We start from the raw sequence: 24,059 nt of genomic DNA, 5'->3' as shown, positions 1-24,059 counted from the left end.
TACCCTGATACCCAAACTAGACAAGGATGTCACAAGAAAAGAAAATTATAGGTCAATATCCCTGATGAACACAGGTGCAAAACTCCTCAACAAGATATTAGCAAACTGAAGTCAAAAATGCATTAAAAGCCCTGGGTGGTGCAGCTCAGTGGATTGAGCACGGGCCTGCAAACCAAAGGATCACAGTTTGATTCCCAGTCAGGGCACATGCTCGGGTTGCAGACCAGTTCCCAGCAGAGGACACATGAGAGGCAACCATACATTGATATTTCTCTCCCTCTCTCCTTCCCTCCCCCTCTAAAGAGAAATAAATAAAATATTTTAAAAATGCATTAAAAGATGTTTTACCATGATCAAGTGGGATTTATTACAGAGTTGCAAGAATAGTTCAACATCTGCAAATCAGTCAATATTATATACCACATTAACAAAATTATATGATAAAAAGTATATGATATGATTTAACATCATATCATATAACAAAAGTATATGATTAAAAGTATATGATCATATCAATAAATGTAGAAAAAGCATTTGACAAAATTCATCATTCATTTATGGTAAATACTTAATAAGGAGGGTGTAGAGGGAACATATCTCTGCATGATAAAGGTCATATATGACAAGCCCACAGCTAACATATTCAACAGTGAAAAGCTGAAAGCTTTTCTAAGATCAGGAACAAGGTAAGGATGTTCACTCTTACCCCTTTTATTCAACATAGTAAAGGAAGTCTTAGCCAGATCAATTAGGCAAGAAAAACAAATTAAAAGCATCTGAATTGGAATGGAAGTAAAACTGTCACTATTTGCAGATGACATGATAGATATACATATAGAAAACCCTAAAGATGCCATCAAAAAACTGTTAGAAGTAATAAATTCAGTAATGTTACAGGATAAAAATTTAATACAAATAAATTTGTTGCATTTCTATATGCTAATAATGAACTATCAGGAAGTGAAATTAAGAATGCAGTCCCACTTACAGCTTCATCAAAAAGAATATGTGTGCTGAAAACTACAAGATAGTAAGTGGAAAGATATTTTGTGCTCATGAATTGGAAAAATGAATATTGTTAAAATGTCCATACTAACTGAAGCAATCAACAGATTTAATGCAATCTTTATAAAAATTTCAAAAGCATTTTTCACAGAAATAGAACAAATAATCTGAAAAAATTATATGAAACTACAAAAGATCCCAAATAGCCAAAGTAATGTTGATTTAAAAAAAAAAAAAAGCTGGACGCAGCACACTCACTGGTTTCAAATCCTATTACAAAGCCGTACTATTTAAAACAGCATGGCATTGGCATAAAAACAGACACATAGGTTAATGGAACTGAGTAAAGAACTCAGAAATATACCCACAGATAATTTATGGCAAAGGAGACAAGAATGTGGAATGGGTAAAGGACAGTCTCTTCAATAGCATTGGGAAAACTAGACAGCCACATATAAAAAAATAAACTGGACCACTATCTTACACTATACACAAAAATTAACTGAAAATGTATTAAAGACTAGAATGTAAGGCCTGAAAGCATAAAACTCCTAGAAGAAAGCATATGCAGTATATTCCCTGACATAGGCCTTGGCAATAATTTTTTTAACCTGACACCAAAAGTTAAAGCAAAACAAAACCAAAAATGAGAAAGTGGGATTATACTGAACTAAAAGGCATCTGCACAGCAAAGTAAACCATTAACAAAATAAAAAGGCAACCTACTGAATAGGAAAAAATATTTTCAAATTATATATCTCATAAGAAGTAACATACAAAATACAGAGAACTCATACAACTCAGTAACAAAAAATCCAGCTTAAAAATGGGTGGGAGATATGAATCGGCATTTTTCCAAAGTTGGCCAACAGGTACATGAAAAGATGCTCAACATTATTAATTATCAGGGAATGCAAATCAAAACCACAATGGGATATCACCTCACACTTATTAAAATGTCTGTTATCAAAAAGATAAAGTGAGGATGGGGAAAAAAGAGATCTCTTGAGTATTATTGGTGGGAAAGTACAAAAAATTGGTGCAACCACTATGGAGAACAATATGGAAGTTCCTCAAAAAATTAAAAATAGTATTATCATATGATCCAGTAATTCTATCTCTAGGCATTTATCTAAAGAAAAGGAAAAAAACTAACTTGAAAAGGTGTATGCATCCCCAAGTTCATCACTTAAAATAACCAAGCTATGGAAACAACCTAAGTGTCCATCAATGGAAGAATAAAGAAAATGTGATACACACACACACATACACATACACACAATGGAATGACATTCAGCTACAAAAGAAAAATGAAATCTTGCCATTTGCACCACTGCGGATGGACTTCAAGGGCATTCATTATGCTAGGTGAAATAAGTCAGAGAAAGACAAACACCAAATGATCTTTTATGTGAAGCCTAAAAAAGAAAATCAAGCTCACAGATAGATACAGAGAACAGATTGATGGTTGAACGAAGCGGGGGGTAGAGGATGGAAGAAATGGGCGAGGGGAGTAAAAATAAAATATTATCAAGTATGGCCCTGGCTGGCGTAGCTCAGTGGATTGAGCATGGGCCTGCAAACCAGAGTATTGCAGTACAATTCCCAGTCAGGGCACATGCCTGGGTTGCAGGCCAGTTCCCAGCAAGGGGACGCATGAGAGGCAACCATACATTGATATTTCTCTCCCTCTCTCCTTCCCTTCCCCTCTAAAGATAAATAAATAAATAAATAAATCTTAAAAAATATATATTATCAAGTATGTATATGTTTGAAGTGTGTAAAGAGTTGTTTTCCTCATCTTATACAATATCTCAAATGATTATGAAACATTTTTGAAAAGAGATAGTTAACTAGTTTGTGATTTAAATGTAGTAATGGCACCCATGACTTAAATTAAATCTGCATGTTTAATTTCATAACTTGATTTATATTTTAGGAGTTTCAAAAATATTTAGTTTTTTTCCAAAACAACTTGAAAATGAAGAGTGTTTGCCCAAACAATTGAATAAGGATTGTTAACCTTAGACCAAATTACCAGTACCATTGGTTTCTTTACCAGAGCTTGAAAATATATTACAGCACCTCATTCTTTGCCTTGCCTTGGCACAGGATCACTATGTAGAGAAACCACCAAGTCTGGTGCTGTGGAACTTACACAGCATCTTCCTGTCTGTGACTGTGTGTGAACACAAATTAAAGCTGCCCTTCAGTTTGGATGATGGAAATACACTTGGCCACATGTTCCATTCTGTCATCTGGACTTGAAATAAAGCTAAGTAAACCAACACACATTTCAGTGAAATTTTTTGTAAATTGATCATTCATAAACCTTATTGATTATAACTAGACAAATTGCCTTACTATACAATGTACCATCTTTTTAACTAACACCCTTTAAAATGTCACACAAAACATCCCTATAATATTATCTCTAAAATGCAACAAAGCACCACAAGTATAAAATTTACCCAAGTCACAGAAATTACAATGATCAGTCATCAGTTGGGAACTTAATACCCAAACACTTAACTATAATTTGAATTTCTTTTTTGTTTTATTTTCCAGACACTGCAAATGGATGTCAACAAGCTGAACATAACCTTGCTTCGAATATTCCGCCAGGGAGTGGCGGCCGCTTTGGGGCTCCTTCCCCAGCAAGTGCACATCAACCGCCTCATTGTAAGATGCCTCCATTTCACGTTCTCAGGCGCAGGCTTTGATCTGCATTGAAGGATTCAGTAATAAAGAACAGCAATTAAAAGCACTCATGCTACAGTCCTATGGCCCCTGAGCCCGATCTGGCACACCGGCAGTGTTTGTGAGGAAGCTCCATGGCCCTGGCCCCACGGTCATTCGTTTGCATGTTGTCAATGGCTGCTTTCGGGTTCCAGTGGCAGCGGAGGCGTTCTAATGTTGTTTTGCTAAATCGAAGGTTAAGTCACTTGCTGCCTGGGCCTTTACAGAAAAAGTTTATCAATTCTCTCATAGTTCAAGGCTAGTACCCTGGTAGGTATGAATAATGGGGCACAAAATAACTTGTCTTACCAACCTGACACCACACCCCAAATATTCTTCCTAATAGTGACACCTCCTGTATCAGTTAAAGCCCTGCCCTTAGGCAGTATCTATGAGAACTCATTCAAATAGAGCGATAGGATGTAGGATGCTGAATGGACAGGCAGAAGATTTTGATTAAAAATAAAGAAACACCAGTCCTCCAGAACAGTGGTCCAAATGGAGAGCAAGAATAGATAGTCCTGAAAAGCCTGGGGAAAACTCGGATAGGTATGTGGGGTGGGGATGAGGCACACCCAAAGAATTTTTTGCATGGAGTCCACTTTAGACCTATCGATCAATCAGTCTCCCATATTCTTTCTTCCCTCTCGTTTTTCAAGGTTTGGAAACCTTGATATCATCCAACTGCTTGTGCCCATCTGTACTTGAAGGTGGGTGTGAGCAAAGGCAGAGAAAGGCGAATTCAAAGCAGATGATTCTCTCTTTATAAAAAGCTAATTACCTAAGGTTTCTGTGAAAAGGGACTTTGGAATCATCTTACAGATTTGAAATCGTTCTTAATCTCCACTGCAGTGGGAACTCAAGTAAGGACTGCATGCTCTCCTTGCCTTAAATTGTTCTTCTCTGGGCTTGGGCTCAGCTTTCCACTGAATCAACATCTTCATTTCTGGCTCTGGAGGAGAATTTGCTTTTTAATTTGCTTTAGGGTTTTGTTTTGTTTTTCATTTTTTATGTGTGTTGATGGGTGTGATGTTTTAGTCCCCATAATGACTTCAGTTTATAAATCAACTACTTGGGGGCACTAAATAAACTTAAAAACCAAAGTTTTAAACTCAGTACCAGAGTAGAGGAAATACAATATTTCCTAATATCCTAAAAGAGGGAAATAGGTTTTGTACGTAAGGCATACCTTGCTTAAATGAGAAGTTTTAGGTACTATAGATGTTCTTAGCTCTAGATCTAGAGTTTTTATATGCTTAGATATATTACGTATACTTTTATACATATTTATACATTTAATTAAATATTACATTTATTTATATATATTTCATGACCATAGTCGCTCTTGGCAGGGATAAAAGGAAGGCTTGCCACACCCAGGCAGGGATACGCCTGCCCCAGGAGAATGTTAGTGACATTCACACCCACTCGTTTCTAAGAGTCGTTATCATGGTGGGTTGAGTTATGAGGATGCCCAAGGCAGCAGAGCACAGGGTGAAGAGCATTTACTTTGGAGACAGTCAGAGCTGTACTCCCTCTCCAGAGTGGCCGAGTCTCAGCTGTATGACCTTAGGCAAGCTACTCATGTTTCTTCATTTGCAAAATGGAGAGAATAATAACACCCATGTGCTGGGGTGGGGGGGTGTTGAGCATGAAAGGAGATAACAGATTTAAGGTACATAAGAGTGTGTCAGGCAAAAGAAGCAAAAACAAGTGTTTTATTCCTGCTATTGTTGTTATTAGGTCATAAACTATTTAAATTACTGTAAACATGTTTGACATCAGGGTTATGCTATATGTAGTCATTGTCTGTTGTTTTCTGCAAATACAGAGTCGTTTTCTTTTCTGGATTGCTAGTGGTATTCTGATACTGCATTTTATACCTGACTGCACGTCTGATAGATTACATTAAAAGAAAATTTTCTAGCATGAGAGAACAACTTGTACCAAAAAGATTAACAATAATTCCCTTCCTAAGTACATTGCATAATTTGTAAAGAGAATCTATCAGTGGCAGTGGCACTTTTGTGATGTTTTTATGAGCATGTGTCCTGTCCACAATTTATGATAGAAAAAACCCTCTGTCCTCATTTCAGCCAATGAGGTAATACTGACCGGAAAGTTTCATGATATCACTGTGCAAGCTATGCATTTCTACCCAAGGGTAGGTAGACTTTTGAAATGTGACAATCGAGGGAAAGAACAGAATCAGGGAAGCAACTTCAAAGCTCATTTAGCATCACCTTCCTTAGTGATTCTGGCCTTCATGTTAATACGAGTTACAAGAAAAATACATGAAGTGGAAATGTGTCATAATTGTACAATCGCATCAGGTTTTATTTAATTCATTTGATTTTAAAATGCTTCTTTAAACACAATTACTCAGGGAACATCTGAACAGTACATTTCAAAGATAATATGGAATGGAAAATAAACCAGTATCCAGTGAAATGATAAATCTTGAGGTGTCAGTTACTTGAAAAAAAGGCTGTTTGAAGACTTTAGGCTTTGGGCTGGTATTATTAAGTGTACCAGAGAACAACGATAAAATGTAATCTCTAAGATGCCTTTTAGGGTTCTGGGGTCTTGGTTTTCTTTAATGTTTCTAGACGAAGGTAAAAATATTTCCCAAAGTTGTTTAAAATGTCTCTTAACACAGACAAATAATCTGTGTTTCCTAGGAAAAGAAGAACAGCGTGGAGCTCTTTGTGTCCCCCGTACCTGGAAAAGGAAGTGTTTCCGAGGCTCTGCCATCTGAGGAAGTCCTGCGTTCACTTAACATCAATGTCTTGCATCGGAGCTTATCCCAGTTTGGAATCACAGAAGTCTCCCCTGAGGTACGTTGTTGCGTGGAAGATTTCACCTGAAAGTCTGCACAGCTAGCGTGGCACCGTGACCCAGCCTCAAGGGGCTTTGCTACCAATGCTGTTTATTTATGCTATTTGATAACGAAAATATCCCTAAGCATCAGGATTCTCTGATCGTCACCTCATATGTTTACTCCTTAAGGAATTTCATTTTCATGTCAAAATTTCAATTTCTGACACTTTCTTCTTCAAACCTTTATAGCCTTTTCATGTATTTTTACTTACCCAGTACACTATCTAGGAAAAAGGCCATTTAGGTATCTTTGTCAATTGGTTATTTCAGACTGAAATGTCACAAACACACGGACACAGTCAGACCTTCCTTCCGCAACAGGTTCACCTCTCCTGGCTGCTTTCATTGAGAAAATAGTCCCCAGGTAGTCACCTGTCTCCACAACCTTGGAATTAATTTGAAATGTTATTTTTCTTTTGCTGAGGACCCCAACCTTAAGAACTATGGGTGTTTTCTTCTTAGTGTTTTCCCAGTTTGACGCCATTTAAATTTCCCTTACCAACCCTGCCATTCTCACTCCTGGATTAATTCTGTCCCTTTTCTAGGATTTCTACCCCACCCCACTCTAAGAGACTCAACAGAATGACTGTCATCATACACATATATAACTAAATTCACAGGACCACAGAATCAGACCTCGAGGGAACACGTGCGAGCATTTTATAGGTACAGAAGTAGGACCCATAGAAATGAAGTGCTGCCATCAAGGTGACGAAGCACGTGAGGTAGGAAGCAGCATTTAAAATCTGGACATCTTGAGTCTTAGGCTATCCCACTTTTCAGTAAAATGCATTGCCCCCTCATTTCAGCAAACATCATGGGTCCAGGTCCTTCACAGACTGACTGGCACACATTTTACCCAGGACGATTCTTGAAAATTTAAAAACACCGTGGGATTAATTCATGCTGCTTCCTGTGAGCTTTTCCGTGACTTCTACGAGCCTTCTTCCCTGTTCTTTATTCTGAATTTAAATGCCATTCTGAATGCTTTAGGAATATGGCAGCTTAGTGAGTCATGAAGATTTGTGAGAAGCTCATCATACAAAAAAAAGGCATTAAAATCAAGTACACATTGGGGGGCCTCCAGCACACCCCAGCCCGGTGAAGATTAATAGCTTAGCCTGACTGCCTATCACAGAATTATTAGCCCACAAAACCCCAGGTCTGTGCTTTAACAGTGAAAGTGTATTTGATGGTCAAACTGTAATATTTTCTTCTGAAATTTAGGAAATATTATATTGCATGAGACTAAAACGTATTTTAACTGGGTCTAAGAAGCATTTTATCAAGAACAGAAGAGTCGAGCAAGCCTTTTGCTCAGGCGCTTCTAAAAGGGGCCCAGCATCGCCCTGTGACCTGAAGCTCTAACTGCAGCAACAGGAAAAAGAGCCCCTGTGGGCAGCTCCCCCCACACGCCGTCCACAGGGGTTGGCACAGAAGCATTTGCGCAGAGTTGTTTCACCTGGGAATGGTGTTCTGTGAGCTCCCCCTTCTTTATTCATCTCTGTGGTCAGTGTGTGATGGTGGCTTAGGCCTCAGCCCTTTCTTTCACGTTTTCATCTAAAATTACAGCTCTGCTACGGGAGCATGTTTATTAGGAGAAAAAAATGAATATTGTTATTTTGGTTTTTCATCCTTTACAAAGATTATAGAACATTATGAATCATGTCTCAAAGCATCTATTCCTAAACTTATATTAACTACTTTCATGGAAAGATGTATTTTTGTTGTTGCCATTTCTTTATTTGCTCGATTTTTTTAAAGTCAGAAATAACTCTCGGGAAAGAAAGAAAAATACCAAATAGAGAATTACTTTTGCTCATTATGTGTTCTCATTTTGAATCTACACTTTGGGAGAGAAAAAGACACGTTTTAAATCTTCATCTGAGCACATGATTGTTGATTTGAGAGAAAGACAGAGAGAAACGTGGATTGGCTGTTTCTTCTACATACCCTACAGGGATCCAATGAGCCCCCTTCAGTGCCTGCGACGATGCTCTAACCAACTGAGCCACCGGCCAGAGCAAAGAGTTTTAAAAAAACACTTTTTATGCAATACCTAGGACATTGTAGGGACACAAATATTATGTTATTATAAGATACTCATAAAGATAAAATTAGACTTCTTGCTTAATAAGTCAACTCTCGGGCAATAAAATTAAATTTATTATTTTAGTTTCTATTTGTAAATATTTCTGTAAGATTAAGTGTCTATTGAAGCAGTAAGCCCTGCATTCACGTTGCACGCAATGTGGGTTTTGGTGGCTGCCTTTGGGGGGATGGGACCCCAATTTTACAGGTCTTATGCTGCAGAGGAGGAAGTTCCCTTCTCTAAATTACAGGCCGGTGTGTCAACTGATCCTTTCATGGAGTATTTACAAAGATAAAATATCATACCAAATAAACACAAACCCTAGTCCAGGAGTTCGGTGACTGTTCCCTCATACCAAGAACATTAGCCAGCAGTCTAAGGAATTACCATCCCGGCCAGACAGTGCTGAGGGGGATGCAGGGTTAACACGTCAGATCATCCCAACTTGCAGGTCGCACAGTGGAAGTGTGGCATCCACCGCACAAAACCGTGTGGCTGCAGGCTTCGTCTTATTTATCTGTGCAAGTCAGTTAATGGACCACATAATGTATTGATATCTCTACTTCACTCTTATGACGTGTTCTTCATCTCTTCTAAAGAGATATATCAACTGAAGCCTCTGTATTATATCTCCTAGCATTTGGGAATTTCTCCCACCTCTGGGATCAGAACGAATTTAAGAAAGAAAAAGAAAACTACAGTACATTAAATTATTCAACAGTATATAAAGAAGCCATTGTTATTGATACAGTGATACAGGAAACTGCCCAAATTTTAAATCATAAAACAAAACAGAACCCAAGAACTTGCACCACAATGAAGTTAACAGGCAAAGCGATGTAGCTAGGAAATAAGATGCAAAGATGATACAGCAGCATTGGCTTGGCCCAGCCGTGGAATCTCTGAACTATTGAACCCTTGGTCCCCTGACAAAAATATAAAAGGCATCACTTTAACCTTCTGCAAAGGTTAGATGGGAGAGTCCTGTAAATTACAATCTTTTGATTCGTGGAATCTTAACTACAAACTTTTTCATTTATTACCCTGCCCTTATCAAGTTTTTTAGATCTCTGTACAAATATAGTAGTGCTCAGCAGGAATAGCATGACTCAGAAGGAAATCTATTTACCAAGAAAGTACAGTGACTAAGTTCTGGGAGTACAAAACATGTGTCTTTCTAACTGGGAGTGGGAGAGGGGGGTGGGAGGTTAATTCTTCCATCAGCACTGCTTTGGTTAAAAGGGAAACAAAACAGTTGTCTTAAGCTGAAAGGAACATGTTGATATTCCAGGAGGTGTAGAACTATAGCAAGAAAAAAAGAAATGAACCAGATCAGGTTAGGAACACAAAATCTCTTTCCACCCACCTGGCCACCCCTTTTTATCCAGATTTTTAAATATATATTTTATTAATTATGCCATTACATTTGTTCTATTCCCCCCTTCATCCTGCACACCCCTCCCCCACCATTCCCCCCCTTTAGTTTATGACCACTTGAATATGGGAAATATAGAATGTCAAGTTCTTTAGATTCTATATCTCCCATACTATTCTTGCCCTCTCCCCTATCCATTTTCTACCTACTGTCTATGCTACTTATTTTCTGTACCTTCTCCCCCCTTCTCCTCCCCCCACTCCCCTGTTGCTAACCTTCCACGTGATCTCCATTTCTATGGTTCTGCTCCTGATCTAGCTTTCCTCTTAGTTTGCTTTTGTTTTAGGTTTTTTACATTAAGTAAAACTCAGATCCTCATACTTAAATTTGACAAGTTTATGCTGCCTACCTGGAGGCTTAACTTTAACTAGTTTGCTTTTAGAGCAAGCAATAGATGCCATTTAGTTGCCTACAAAATTTTCGTTTCCTGGTTTCTTGGAGAATCTTCTGTTTTATTAGTTTTCAGCTATGTTTATGGATGTACTGGAATAAAATATGATCTGGATGAAGTCAAACAGTGAAAGACGACTTGTCACTTGAAGCCAAGATTTCCTTTCCAGAAAGATACTTGTTGTCTAATCCTGACTGATATGGCTTAGAGGGTTGGGCAAATAGAAGGTTCACCAGTTCAATTCCCAGTGAGGACACCCTGGGTTGAGGGTTTGGTCCTGATCCAGGCATGTACAAGAGGCAACAGATCCAAATCCATGTTTTTCTCCCTCTCTTTTGCCTGCCATTCCCCTCTCTCTAAAAATAAATAAATAAAATCTTTTTTTTAAAAAAGATAATTGGTCTCTAATCATTTCATGAGGCAAGTATTTTGAGATTCTCCATTCACTTACAATTTACATATTTTCAAAATATATCTCAGAATCATTTCTTATGTCCATGAATTTGTCTGTGCCTTAGAAAGTAGTCAAGATAGCATAGTGAGCATGTTAATGTTTTACAAGCAAAGGAGATAGAAACTCAACAGTTTTAAACATCCAAAGGTCCTTCAAATTGTTGTCAATCAATCACGTTGTAACTCAGGTAACAGACCCTTTCTGTTCTGTCTTACTCAGTTCCAAGACTCACCTGAGTTCCAGGATAAAAGTTTTCATAAAATTATTTTTAAGGCAAATATTCCTTTTATCTAACTTACAAATGGTGAGTGTGCTCTATAAGTATTTAAAGGCTCAAAAATTACTAGCAATGATTTCTAAGTTCAGACACAAGGACAGGTGTTATTCCAGGCTTGCTTTCTCTTCTTCTCCTCCTCTTCTTCCTCCTCCTCTTCCTCCTTCTTTCTTCTTCTTCGAGATAATTGCTATTTATTGCTCATGATTCTTTGGATCAACCAGGCTCAGCTAGGCTGTTCTTCTGTCCCACACAGTATAGGCTGCAGTCACCCCAGTGATTACATTTGCCACTGAAATGTTCAAAATGGTCTGCTATTTTCCAGGGCCTTTCTCCAAGTGGCTTTCATCATTCAATATTTTGTAGTTCAAGGCTTTATTACTCATTGGAGGCAGCAGTCAAGGACAAGCACACTCTCACAAGAGGGGGGCGGAGGCAGCCTTCAACAACATACAGACATGGGACTCGATTTAGCCTTTATATGTTTTTCTTGTTGTGGACCATTTGATTTCAAGTTAAAGTTTCTTTAACTACAAGTCTATAATTTTCACTGAGTCATAAAACAAATTGCATTCTAAGACTTGACTTAGTAGAAAACCTTTAAAAAAAAAAACAAAGAATAGGTTAAATAAAATTAAAGCACTCATTCACATTTTATTCATGCTTCTTTTCCAGCCTTCCACCGCTAAAGTAGTGAGCAAAAAAAATAAGTGTAAATAAAAATAAAAATAGTTATTTCATCTTTTATTACCAAGTAATTCTGGACTTTTTTGGTGTTTCCTGTTACTTAAAGAGAATGTAATTGTCTAACAATTTATGTAGCCGAGGCAGTATTGTAATCAGATTTTGACAAATAAGAAAGCATTTTTAAAAGGTTCGATAAAAGAGGAAAGAAGAAGGGAAGGAGCGCCACAGTGTTGCTCTGTTTACTAATGCATCAGGAGGTTTGGTCTGCACCTGCTTCACTCGTGCTGGACAGTTAAGAGCTGTGTCACAGCATGTAAACCAGGGTGTTGTGGTGGTGGGAGGGGACTCCAAACAGTAAGGAAAGCTTCAGAAACAATGTCCTCAACACGGGAAAGAACAGAACTCTCTTACCCATGAACCAGGTCATTTCCAAAGAGACGGCAAGGGACTTGTACGGAGCCTCAGACCTGATGAGCCAGGCAGGCACGCTTGTCCCTGTACAGGAGATGAAACAACCTCCTCACGTGTAAGGGCAGCCGTGTCTGTCTTAAAGCAGTTTGAGAAGCAGCTCTGGCGGCGTGGAATGTAGGTGTGTTCTACTACACTGAATGGAATAAAGCTAAAAATATGGTTAGTGTCTGATAAGAACAACAGCCTCGTCAAGCTCTCCTCTAACGTCGGACTTTCTGTTTTGCTTTTAAAGAAAAATGTTTTACAAGGGCAGCATGAAGCAGACAAAATCTGGAGCAAAGAAGGATTTTATGCTGTTGTCATATTTCTCAGCATCTTTGTTATTATAGTAACGTGTCTGATGGTAAGTTTGCTTCTTTATGTATTTTATCCTTTGCTGAGCCCACTGCTTAATGTTATTGGATACATTTGCCATTCAAATGAATGTTGAAAAGACTGGGAACAGAGCAAGACTATGATGCTGTTAAACTGGGGGATTTCATGTCTGACAGCGGAATGATAGCTAAAGCAAAACCTACGGAATTCTGGATTCTGACCTGCAGAATACAGCTGGAACTGCACTGAGGCTTTAGTAACTTGATCGGCCCTGAGAATGAAGTTTGAGGAAATGATTCCCAGGGGTCACTAAAGCCTCACAGTCATTAAAGTCTCATGGGCACACTTTGGGCTTACTTTATTTGTTCATTTATATCATTTTTATTGAACTCAGGGAAATTTTTTAAAAAGAAATATGTCTTAAGGGCCAGCTTACTCCTTATAAAGGGGTTGATTTACTTATTTTTAAACGGCCCTCAAAGCATTTTATGAAATTTCAGGCATGAGAAAAAATGATTATAGACTCAAAAACTATACAATACACTACCAACTAATTTTTTAGGTGAATGAATACTATAAAAATATAACTGCAAATAGCTCTATAAATTACAAATTATGAGTATGAAACCTTTAAAAGTGTATTTCTAATTTAGAAAATAGAACCCAAAGTAAACCTAAACACACTAAACTACACAATGCTCTTTGGTGTTGAATGAGTTAACAGTTGCTTTTCAAAAAGAAAAAACAATTTTATTCTTTTAAAAATTCTGTGATGTAACTTAAAATATTTGAAGTTTACAAATGGGTTTTAACAACTTTTTCCTGTGTGCTGCATTCTTTTTAAATTTTGCATATTTTTAAAAACATGCACACCTCAGTTTTCAAGTGCCCCACAAAGACATCATGCTATTTATTCTTCCGCAATCAGCGGTGTTGCTAAGTGTTTCATTGGATTTCCTGCATTCATTTGTGCTTCCCCTGCTGGGCAGTGGTTTATGTTAGAAATGTTAGGGCTTTTGGGAAGACAGAGGCTGAGTAAGTCGAAGGATATAAAACAGTCAAGGCCTTGCACAGGGTGATGAGAAGCATATTTCCTTGACCCTGAACACCGGGTCAGTGACAACGCCCCGAAGCGTCTTCCATCCTAACAAACTCAGAGGCATCTCCTAGGGGCCAGGCATTAAGGAAGATTTCTGAAAATTGTGACATAATAAACAAAAGAATCATTTAAGAGTTGAGTGTGGAAATGGATTTTTATATATTAAAGGGTAGAGGTTAAGAAAAAATAATTTTAATGAGAGAACATCAGAGGTTATGGAAATTGTGGCAGAGACTTCCGGTGTTTGTCAGTGTTTTAGATGGTGTGGTTCCTTGTTATGGTTAATTGCACTTTAGTATATCTGGTTCTGCATTTCTTTTATTCAAGAAATCTCAAATGCTGTGCTGTCTCTTGTCAGTGACAATTAGGGTGTTTTTCTGCTTCACTGGTGAAAAGGATGTGAGGACAGGAAGATAGAGAGGGATAAAGGAGTGATTAAATGGAAATTGTTGGGGAGGGGAATGGTGAGATTGGGAAGCGCAAAGACAAGGTTAAAAGTGGGGAAGTGGGGAAGCAGATTCATGAGCAGCCTGTGAGCTCTAGAGGGGAGGGGGAGGCAGAGCAGGGCTTGCTATCAGCATGTAAGATGCGCTCCAGATTCTGCATTTCCAAGCCAGGGAGCACCCATGACTCTAAAATGACTGACTAAATCCCTACCTCAGACATTGGTTTCCGGTGACAGAAGGTCTTCTGGCAAACACACCCTCAACCACCTGGGCCCGAGAACAACTCTTCTTTGCTCAGCATGTGCAAAGCACCAATGTGTGCAAAGCACCAATGCAAAAGTCAAAGACCGGCATGGGTCTGCTCCAAAGTAACTAGAGCAAATCAAAAAAAGAATAATTCAGAGGTCTAGGTGGTTGCACTCTCCTGGGTTGGTGGGCAGATTCATCCATTCATTCAACCCACACATTCCTTCCGAGGAGCCACAGAGGGCCTGTTGCTGGGGATGTGGGCAAAGGAGAGAGTGAGGCAAGTGAGGCCCCTGTTCTCATGGGGCCTATGTACTGTAGCAGGGCACGGGTGGTCATTAATATTTTAAAAAACCAAAGAGTGAACATATGGTACGATTCCAAAGATAGGACACTCTGGAAAAGGCAAATCTACAGAGACAGTAGGAAGTTCAGTGGTTGCCAGAGGCTGGGTGGGGTGGGGTGAGTAGGGCTTGGCATTTTTCATTGAGTGAGACTGTTCTGTGTGACACTATACTGTGAATACAGGGGTGGGCAAAGGCAGATTTACAGGTGTGAGTACATGACACAAAATTTATTCTTGTATCATTATTCATTTATTGATTATTGCATTATTTATTATTATTATTCACCTACTTTTGCCAAGCCCTACATATGGCATTTATACATTTGTCAAAAACCCATAGAATGTACAACACTCTGAGTGGCCACCATCTAGACTATGGACTTCAGTTAATTCTATCAATATTGGCTCAGCAATTATAACACATGTACCACACCAATGCAAGCAAGATGTTAATGACAGGGGAGATCGTTAAGGGAGGCAGGGGAGAAGGAGTAAAGGCAACTCTACTCTGCTCAATTTCTCTATAAACCTAAAACTGTTCTTTAAAAATTAAGTGTATTAATTTTTTAAAAATCTCAGTTAGTGTTAAAAGTGTCACTAAGAGAGAACATAATAGTGAGTGAGGGGAGCAAAGCCATGTGAGACATGAAAATGCGGGATGAGGGCCTTCTGGGCAGGGGGGATCGGTGGGAACAGCTGAGGTGGGGTAAGTGTAGCCTGTTTGGATTCAAGAAGAGTGGAACCTGTGTGCTATATTTTAGCTTGATGAGAAAGACCATGGTGGCCTTGAGTAGGGGGTGGTGGTGGAGATGGGGAGAAGGGCAGGATTGGAATTTATTTGGAGGTGGAACTGGCAGGACTCTGCTGTGTACTGATTCTCAGTGAAAAGGAAAAAAGGATGAGGATTGACTCCTGGGTCGTCTGGCCGCCCAGCGGGGCTGTGATGCTCCGCCCACTTCCTGGGAGAGGCACGTGGCTGGTGCAGCGCGGGAGCGCAGTGGTGCTTCCAAGTTGTCTCCCAGCAGTTCTTGAGATGAGAGAAAGCAGTCGAATGGTGTATTTCAAACACTGTCTTCGGTTTTACTGTGAAAGAGTCACTTGAATGACTACCAGGAACAAACCATCAGTACATAGAAAGGAGTTAACATTGAGAGAAAAGTAAAACCTATCTAACAGACGGGATTAGGATAACTTTAAATTTATCCGATGCAATGTAAGCACTGATGACTCAACAGGTCACATTTAAGGGTATGTCAAGTGTGGTTCTCTGAAATAAGTTGATCTTTGTAAAGGTCCCAGTGTTTTTGATGATGATCTTGATTTAAAGTTAAATTTTTACTTAGATCTCTTGGTAAGAGTTATACCATCACTCTGTGATTCTTAAATACATATAGTCCAATTTATTTTTCTCCTAATTATGTTAATTCCATGGCAAAAGAAAAGATGTAACTCAGAATTTTTCTGGGGCATTACTTATGAAAGATCAAATACCATTATTTGCCTCCAGCCTTCCTACATACCACAGAAATGAAAAGCATTTGTTTTTATTATGAAGTTACGTAGGTAAAGTGCTGTCATGGAGGATTCCATGTGCTATATAACAATAACATAAGGCTTGGCAAAATTTTTGAAATGCAGCATATTGTTTACTTTTCTTAAAATAAAAATGTATATGTTGCCAGGCGTAAAATTAGACATGCATGACATTTCAAATGTGTGACTTATTTAGCACCTTTCAAATGTGAATGTACGGTGGGTGGAGCCACAAATAGACAATTCTCTAAGAAAAAATGTGTGGGCAACTTCCAGTCCATTCAGAATTAGCTCTGAAACTCGAATACATAATAGAAAGAGCATGTGTCATGATTTAGACCTTCAGAGGTACTTAGAGTTTTAGCAATGAGTACGGAGGTATTTATGACACATACGTAGAGATATCGACTAGCCAAATTGCTTCTGGAAAGCACAGAAAACATATTTTTTTTAAAAAACAGCTGTTTGGGTCAGTAAAAGCTCTGGAATGTTAGAGCTACTCGTAGGTCAGACAAAGAGTTTCTCTAGTCACGGCCTTGTGGGCTGAGGCAGGAAGTCATGGATCACACTGCCCGCTACAACCTGAGCATCACTCAGGAGAAACTGGCAAAGGCAGACATAGATCACCACACTTTTCTAATGTTTGTGTATAATCCTAGAGACTGAGAGAAATTGAATTAGGCTCCTACGCAGAGTTATTTGAGACAGAATCATTTTCCAAAGTAGGTATGTATCTCACAGTAATTTTCAATATTTTTCTGGATTAATAAAAATCACCTATTAGGTAAGAATATAATCCTCTTACTAAGAAGAAAAATAATAAGAAGAAGAATTTGTTTCTTGTATTTATTTATTGCATACTTACTGGTACTAAACTTTCTGCCTAGTATTAAACATTGAATGTATTTTTAATCCACATTGTTGAGGTATGATTAACATATAAAAAACTGTACATATTTAATGTACGCAATTGATGAGTTTGGAGATAAATATACACCCATGAAAACATCACCACAGTCTATGCCATAAACATATTCATCATCTCCAAAGTTCCTCCACTTTATTTATTATTATTTTGTATGTAATAAGAACACTTAATATAAGATCTACCCTCTTAGCAAATTTTTGAAGTATGTAATACAGTGTTGCTAACTACAGGCTCTTTGCAGAAACACTTAATGTATACTAGTTCCCTAATTTTACTGATGAGAGAACCCCAGTTCAGAGAAGGTAAGTGACTTGACAAAGACCAGACAGTGTGTGGGTGTGTGGGTGCATGTACAGGGGTGCCTGAGGACAGGAACTGGGGTTCCAGTCCACGTCTGCCTGGATTAAAAGTTTGAACTCTCTACCAGGATGCCATGGATAATATTGTCAAATTGTAGTTTCTTTGAGCTCGGTCACTCTATCTTGTGGACATTTATTTGCAGCCACTGAGGGTCCTGGTAACAGGATGAAAATGCCTGCATTAATCTGAGCCATTCAAACCAGGCAGAACTGATAAAGGTGTACCACACGACACCTACTATGGACACATCTCTTTGTATACTTAGTATCTTTTGCTGGACACATCTGTCTCTTCTAGAAGCCTGTGAGTTTCCAGAAGACAAGGTTAAGTGCCATCTTTACATCCACAATGTCTTGTGTCTGGAATAATGTAGGGATTAATTTATGTTTATTCAATTAAATGAAATAAATGAATGAGCTTCTTCAGAACTAACTGCAAAATACTGTAAAGAACAAACATGTACTATGGGCTGTTGGTGCCATTTTCAAGTTTGAGCACATATCAATTCACACAGATGTTTTGGGTTCCTGAAAAGCTGAAGAAGAGCTTTATAAGATTTCTTTAGCTTCCTCTTATTTCAGTGTTCCTCTGGCCTCTTCCTGCTATTACTCTTTTTCTCTTGCTGTAGTTTAACTTTTATTCCTTTCTCCTTTTCTCTTTGAATAACCAAAAGATTTCATTGTATCCGAAGATTTAAACAAGCTCTAAAGGCAAAGTCAAAAATATCGGCTGGCCACCACTATGGTAAGCTTTCAGGTTTAACCTAAAACAAAGTGCATTCACACAGTGAAATATGCACATGCTATGTTCTTGACCTCAAACTGTGTGTTGGAAAATCTCTGACCCACTTTTCCAGAGGTTCAGGAAAGAGGTTGGGAAGAAGGATGTGGGATTTACAAGAACGATATATTTCAAATGGAGGGCAGTGCTCACAGGCATAAGTCAGGAAATCGAGATTCTAGACTTCATTTCTAACCTTCCATAAATTATTACACCTCTTTGGGTTTAAATATAAAATGAGGAGGTCATACCAGGTGGTTTTTGATTAAGATCCCTTATACCAGGTTTCTCAACAGCAACACTGTTGGCATTTGGGGCCAGATAACTTATTGTCTGAAGGGAGGGGCTCTGTCCCACACATGGTAGGGTATTTAACAGCATCCCCACCATCTGCCCACCAGATTCCAGTGGCACCCCCCACACAATCCAGGACAACAACCAAACCATCTCCGGACATTGCAGGATGTCCCAGGAGAGTGAAATTCCTGGCCTGAGAACCACTGCCTTGTAGCTTACTTCCATGAAAATGCTTGATTGCTAAGTGGCAAACTTGTCATTTTTTCCACATTTTTTTCAGACAGCCCAGTCTCTCTCTTGAGTATTTTTTAAACAGTATCTTATAAGCATCATACACTTTCTAAGTTCAGCTTCTCTCTAATTAAAGAAATTTCCATCTGTTTGTGCATATACTATATAGAGACGGATTAAAAATTGACTCTACGCAGAGATGAAGTAAACAGATGACTGTATGACAATGGCAGAGGTTCCTCATCAAGAACATAAGCCTGTGAAGGGTAAAGAAGGACTTTGGACTAGAGCCTGTTTTACACAAATAGAATCATAAAAGTGACCTGTCAAGAGCTATGATGAAGGCCGACCTTTCCTTGGCTTCCTCATTTTCATTTTTGAACTGTGCTTCTCCAAAATCCAAATGTAAACAGGCAAGCAAATGTTCTGATACACAATACATATTATATTTAGTTGGCAAGAACCTAGAATATACACTACATATTCTAAAACCTTATATGTAAAACCTTCTATTTATATTCTTTGGTAACTGTAAAGATGTATTTGTTTCTGTTCTCATTCAGAAAAATAACTTACTTGTAACTTAAAAAAACACCCATTTCACCTTAAATTCTATTCCTCATCCTTTAGCAGTTATGCATTTAGCTTAACACATGTATCATCTGATTGGTATTGTTCTCAAGGGAATTTTGGTTTTGCAGACTGATGCAGTGGCAAAGTGTCTTTTAAGGGTTACAGAAGCTGAAGAGAAGCCCTGTCCATGCACAGGGGAAGGGAAGCATCTTCAGTATTTTCTATCCTGTAGCTGGTGGGGGTAATTATAGTAACAGTAAGGAGGCTTGTCGTTTAGCATTAGACATCTTTCTTTAGTAATATTTGTCATGGACCATTTAGAACCTGTTGTTTTAAAAAATGCAAGACTTAGCTTTACCCTACCAGAGTCAATAACTAGCACCAGTATAAAAGTTTTTGGTGTATGAGGAAGTAAACTGACCTAAGAGACATTAAGGATTCTCTTTAATTTCCTGGCAGTTCAAATTATATCAGTAATATGCATTTCTGATTATATCTCAGATGTGCATAGTTTTTTTCCTTAAGAAGATCTTTCCATCCACAAAAGGTCTATTTATAGAGTTGACAGTTTTCAAACTCGGTGGTCAGACCCACGTCTGTAGCAGGTGGGACTGCGGTCCCTCTTCAAGAACAGTGGTGCGTTTTCTTTAGCCATGCAGAAGCTTTTTAATTTGATGAGATCCCATTTGTTTATTCTTTCCTTTATGCCCCTTGCTTTAGGGGACATATCATTGAAGATGTTGCTGCATAGACTATCTGAGATTTTCCTGCCTATGTTCTCCTCTAGGACTTTAATGGTGTCGCAACTTATATTTAAGTCTTTTGTCCACCTTGAATTGATTTTGGTGTATGGTGTAAGTGGGTGATCGAGTTTCATTTTTTTGCATGTAGCTGTCCAGCTCTCCCAACACCATTTGTCGAAGAAGCTGTTTTTACTTCATTTTATGCTTCTTTCCCCTTTGTCGAATATTAATCGACTGTAGAGTTTACTGAACTTTTGGGCTCTCTGTTCTGTTCCATTGGTCTATGGGTCTGTTCTTATGCCAGTACCAGACTGTTTTGATTACAGTGGCCTTGTAATACAGTTTGATATCAGGTATTGTGATCCCTCCTACTTTGTTCTTCTTTCTCAAAATTGCAGCAGCTATTTGGGGTCATTTATGGTTTCGTATATATTTTTGAAATGTTTGTTCTATATGCTAAGCAAAATAAGCCATGTGGTGAGGGACAGATATCTTATGATCTCACCTTTAACTGGGACATAATCAACAAAACAAAAATGCAAACAAACTATAACCAGAGACAATGAAATTAAGAACAATCTAACAACAGCCAGAGGGGAGCAGGGAGGGGACAGTGGGGAGAAGGGTTTTCAGGAACTACTATAAGGGACACATGGACAAAACCAAAGGGGAGGGTAGAAGAATGAAGGGAGGTGGGTTTGGAGGGGGTGCGGAGGGGTGTGGTGGGGAGAAAATGCAGACAACTGTAATTGAACAACAATAAAGTAATTTACGAAACAAAAAAATTTTTAAAAAAAGAACAGTAGTGTGGTGGCCGGGAGCAGCGTTAGAGGGGACACACAGGGCTGCAACGTGCTTAGACCCTCAGGACAGAACTGCCTCGGGGCCGGGCTCCACCACAGCTAAATGCTGCCAAAGGCAAGCTGGGTTATTTAACTAGACCTCCATGTCTTTGATATATATTAATAATTACATCAGACAGAACTCCGATCCTTCTGTGTCCATGCAGACTCTGATTCCCTCTGTATCCACAATAAAAAGTCACTTAACAAACATTCACCTCTGTTTTCTTCCCCTCTGCCCTCCCCAACCTCTGGCTGGTTACAACAGTCTGAGGTGTTGGATTGCAGACGAGGCCTGAGATGTAGTTATGTCTAGATTTCACTCCGTGTTGAAATGATACCCACGCTTCCTTTTACATCACAATCTCTAGTTCTTTACTTATTAATTTTGAACCATCTGTTCTCATGACTTTGCTTGAGGTTTTTTTTTTTTTTTTTTTTTCAGGAAGGGTACTCGGGTAGTAAATTTTCTGTCACCTTGAGTATTTGAGAAATTCTGTTGGCTTCATATACATGAACATCAATTTATCTATTTCTGGGATTTATACATCCTTGTGACATGTATTTTTTCTGGAAGTTATGAAAGTTTGTCCCATTTTATTCTCCCCTTCACTCTTCTGTTAACTAACTCATGCATTTTTTAAACTAGGAAATTTTTTCATTCTGTATCCCTAAATTCCATAAGAGCAGAGTGCTGTCTATTTTGTTCATAGCAGCCTATGATGCGCCTTTCACGGTACATGGCATAGGGGACACTGGAAATAGTTTTGAACGGCTCGCTTCTCTTTCATTCATCCTGGTTTCTCATTTACCAGGTACCGTGATTGTTCTGTCACTCCCATACCCTACCTTGTCTGTCTTTGTCTTCAGCTCTTCTCCTTTTGCTCTGCATTCCAGGCGGCCTCTCTCTACCCTCCATACCACTGGTTCTATTTTCTGCACGGTCAGTTCTGCTCTGTGTTGCTCGTAGAGGTTTACATCAGACTACAGGGATTTCAGGTTCTTGGATAATTTTCTTTTTAATCTCAGTCAGATACCTCTTATCTTTGATAGTTGTGGTTTTATTTCAACCCAATTTTTAAAAATAATCTTATCTTGTTGAAGAGGCTTTTTTTAAAAACCAATATATTTTGAGAATACTGAACAGATATTTTCTAAAATTTTCCTGAAATAAATTATTTCCTTCACAATTTCAGGTGAATTCTTAACTTTTTTTTTGTTCATCCTTTAACAAGAAAAATATATATTTAGACTTTGTGCCTTTCTAGTAGATTTAAAATGTACAAGTTACTAGAATTTAAAGGAACTTTGAAAAAAAAAGGAAAGAAAGAATTAGCCTCATGACTTGTTGAAGTAAATGTGATTAAAAAGTGGCAGAAAAGCCTTAGCCTCTAAAATAGCACTCATTTAGCTAATGGATTCCAGAAGTTAAACAGGGGAGTCAGCAGGATGCAGGGGCCGTCAGTGCTATAGTTGCAGATAACGGGTTAAGTCGGCTCCTCATGCAAATTAACTCATCAAGGCGCTTCCTTGAACAGACCCGAAGAAGCACTTGGACACTTAGTTTCTGCAGGAATTGGAGTCGAATCGGCATCAAGACAACAGAAAGGATATCAAATTGTTACGTTGTACACCTTAAATTTATACAACATTGTATATCTACTATATCTCAGTAAAACTGTAAATAATTTAATTTAAATAAAAAATAAATAAATTTTAAAAGAAAAGAACCTATTAAAAAAGGAAGCCTGAAGACAGGAATGACAAATTTTGCTCACCTCACAATACAGTCCCTTGGATGATCTCAGCAAAGTCTGTCTGATTGTCTTAAGAGCTTAAAAGTGAAGAGCCTACCATTTCTGAACTATATTAGCCATTCTAGAAACAGCTCTAAGAATGGAGGAAAGCGATACTTTATTTTTCTATGTGCATTAAAAATTAGAAGGGGGAAGGGGTAAGAAAAAATATTTTGGCTGTCCAAATTATTATTTGATAAATGCCTTAAATTTCATTATTTTAAGTACTTACTAGGTACTCAAGATAATAGCAGACTAACACTGAATATCAGAAATTATGGTTTTTAGCACAACTATTACTTCATTAATGGATTGCAGGACTTTCCTCTTACATCTTGTACTGGAAGCAGATCTGATCTCTGTTTCTGTAATGTCATAAGCCCATATTTCAAGGATATTCCTTCCATAAACCTTCCTTTTCATTCATTTTAATGAAAAGCTCATATGTAATCAAACTGACATCTGGCACTTTTATAAACTTAGCCAAATTTGCTTCTAATAATATTTGGGGAATAAATTCATGTACATGTATATTTAATGTGTTTGCGCACATATCTAAAAATACCAAATATATCCTTTTGAGAAAAATCTCAATACCACAAAACTAAGAACTTATCTAGAAGTCTTTGATTACTTGCATGATCATCATTAAACCTTTACTTTGACTTGCTCTCTAAGTTGGGGTGGAAGAGATCATACTCTGTTGCTGAGTGTGAAAAAATGTGACAGGACCCTTATGTCTCCTATAGATTCTTTACAGATTAAAAGAAAAGTTTCAGCTTTCTCTGAGACAAGACAAAGAGAAAAACCAGGAGATCCACCTGTCGCCCCTCGCCTTACAGCCAGCCCAGTCCGAGGCAAAGACAGGCAACAGCATGGTCCAGCCTGAGCAGGCGCCGAAGGTGCTGAGTGTGGTCGTGGACCCTCAAGGTCAATACGCTCCTGAGATCAAAGCTACCAGCTCGGTCTGCCCTTCTCCTTTCAAAATGAAACCCATAGGACTTCAAGAGAGGTAAGAGCTCTTTCCGTATCCCCCACATGTTGACTTTCTTTTAGAGTATTCACCAACTGAAAAGGATAGAACTAGAAATGATTG

The 24,059-nt window shown here is 38.4% G+C and overlaps 1 protein-coding gene across 2 annotated transcripts in view; it reads left to right on the top strand.

The window, feature by feature from the left end:
* PTPRR (protein tyrosine phosphatase receptor type R) overlaps positions 1–24,059 on the top strand; it is a 248,301-nt gene that overhangs the window by 133,898 nt on the left and 90,344 nt on the right. The window contains exons 3-6 of one of the 2 annotated variants that reach the window (XM_037132152.2): positions 3,574–3,687; positions 6,426–6,581; positions 12,661–12,771; positions 23,713–23,975. In XM_037132152.2, coding sequence (XP_036988047.2) covers positions 3,574–3,687; positions 6,426–6,581; positions 12,661–12,771; positions 23,713–23,975 — 644 coding nt within the window. Of the gene's footprint in view, positions 1–3,573; positions 3,688–6,425; positions 6,582–12,370; positions 12,380–12,660; positions 12,772–23,712; positions 23,976–24,059 lie in introns of those variants that run through there. The other variant, XM_037132151.2, reaches the window with a different exon arrangement.

Source organism: Artibeus jamaicensis, unplaced genomic scaffold, assembly GCF_021234435.1.
Source record: "Artibeus jamaicensis isolate MK-2021 breed Jamaican fruit bat unplaced genomic scaffold, CSHL_Jam_final contig_233, whole genome shotgun sequence".
Lineage (NCBI taxonomy): Eukaryota > Metazoa > Chordata > Mammalia > Chiroptera > Phyllostomidae > Artibeus > Artibeus jamaicensis.
Note: the sequence above shows the minus strand (reverse complement) of the source record. Positions and strands in the feature narration are given on the sequence as shown.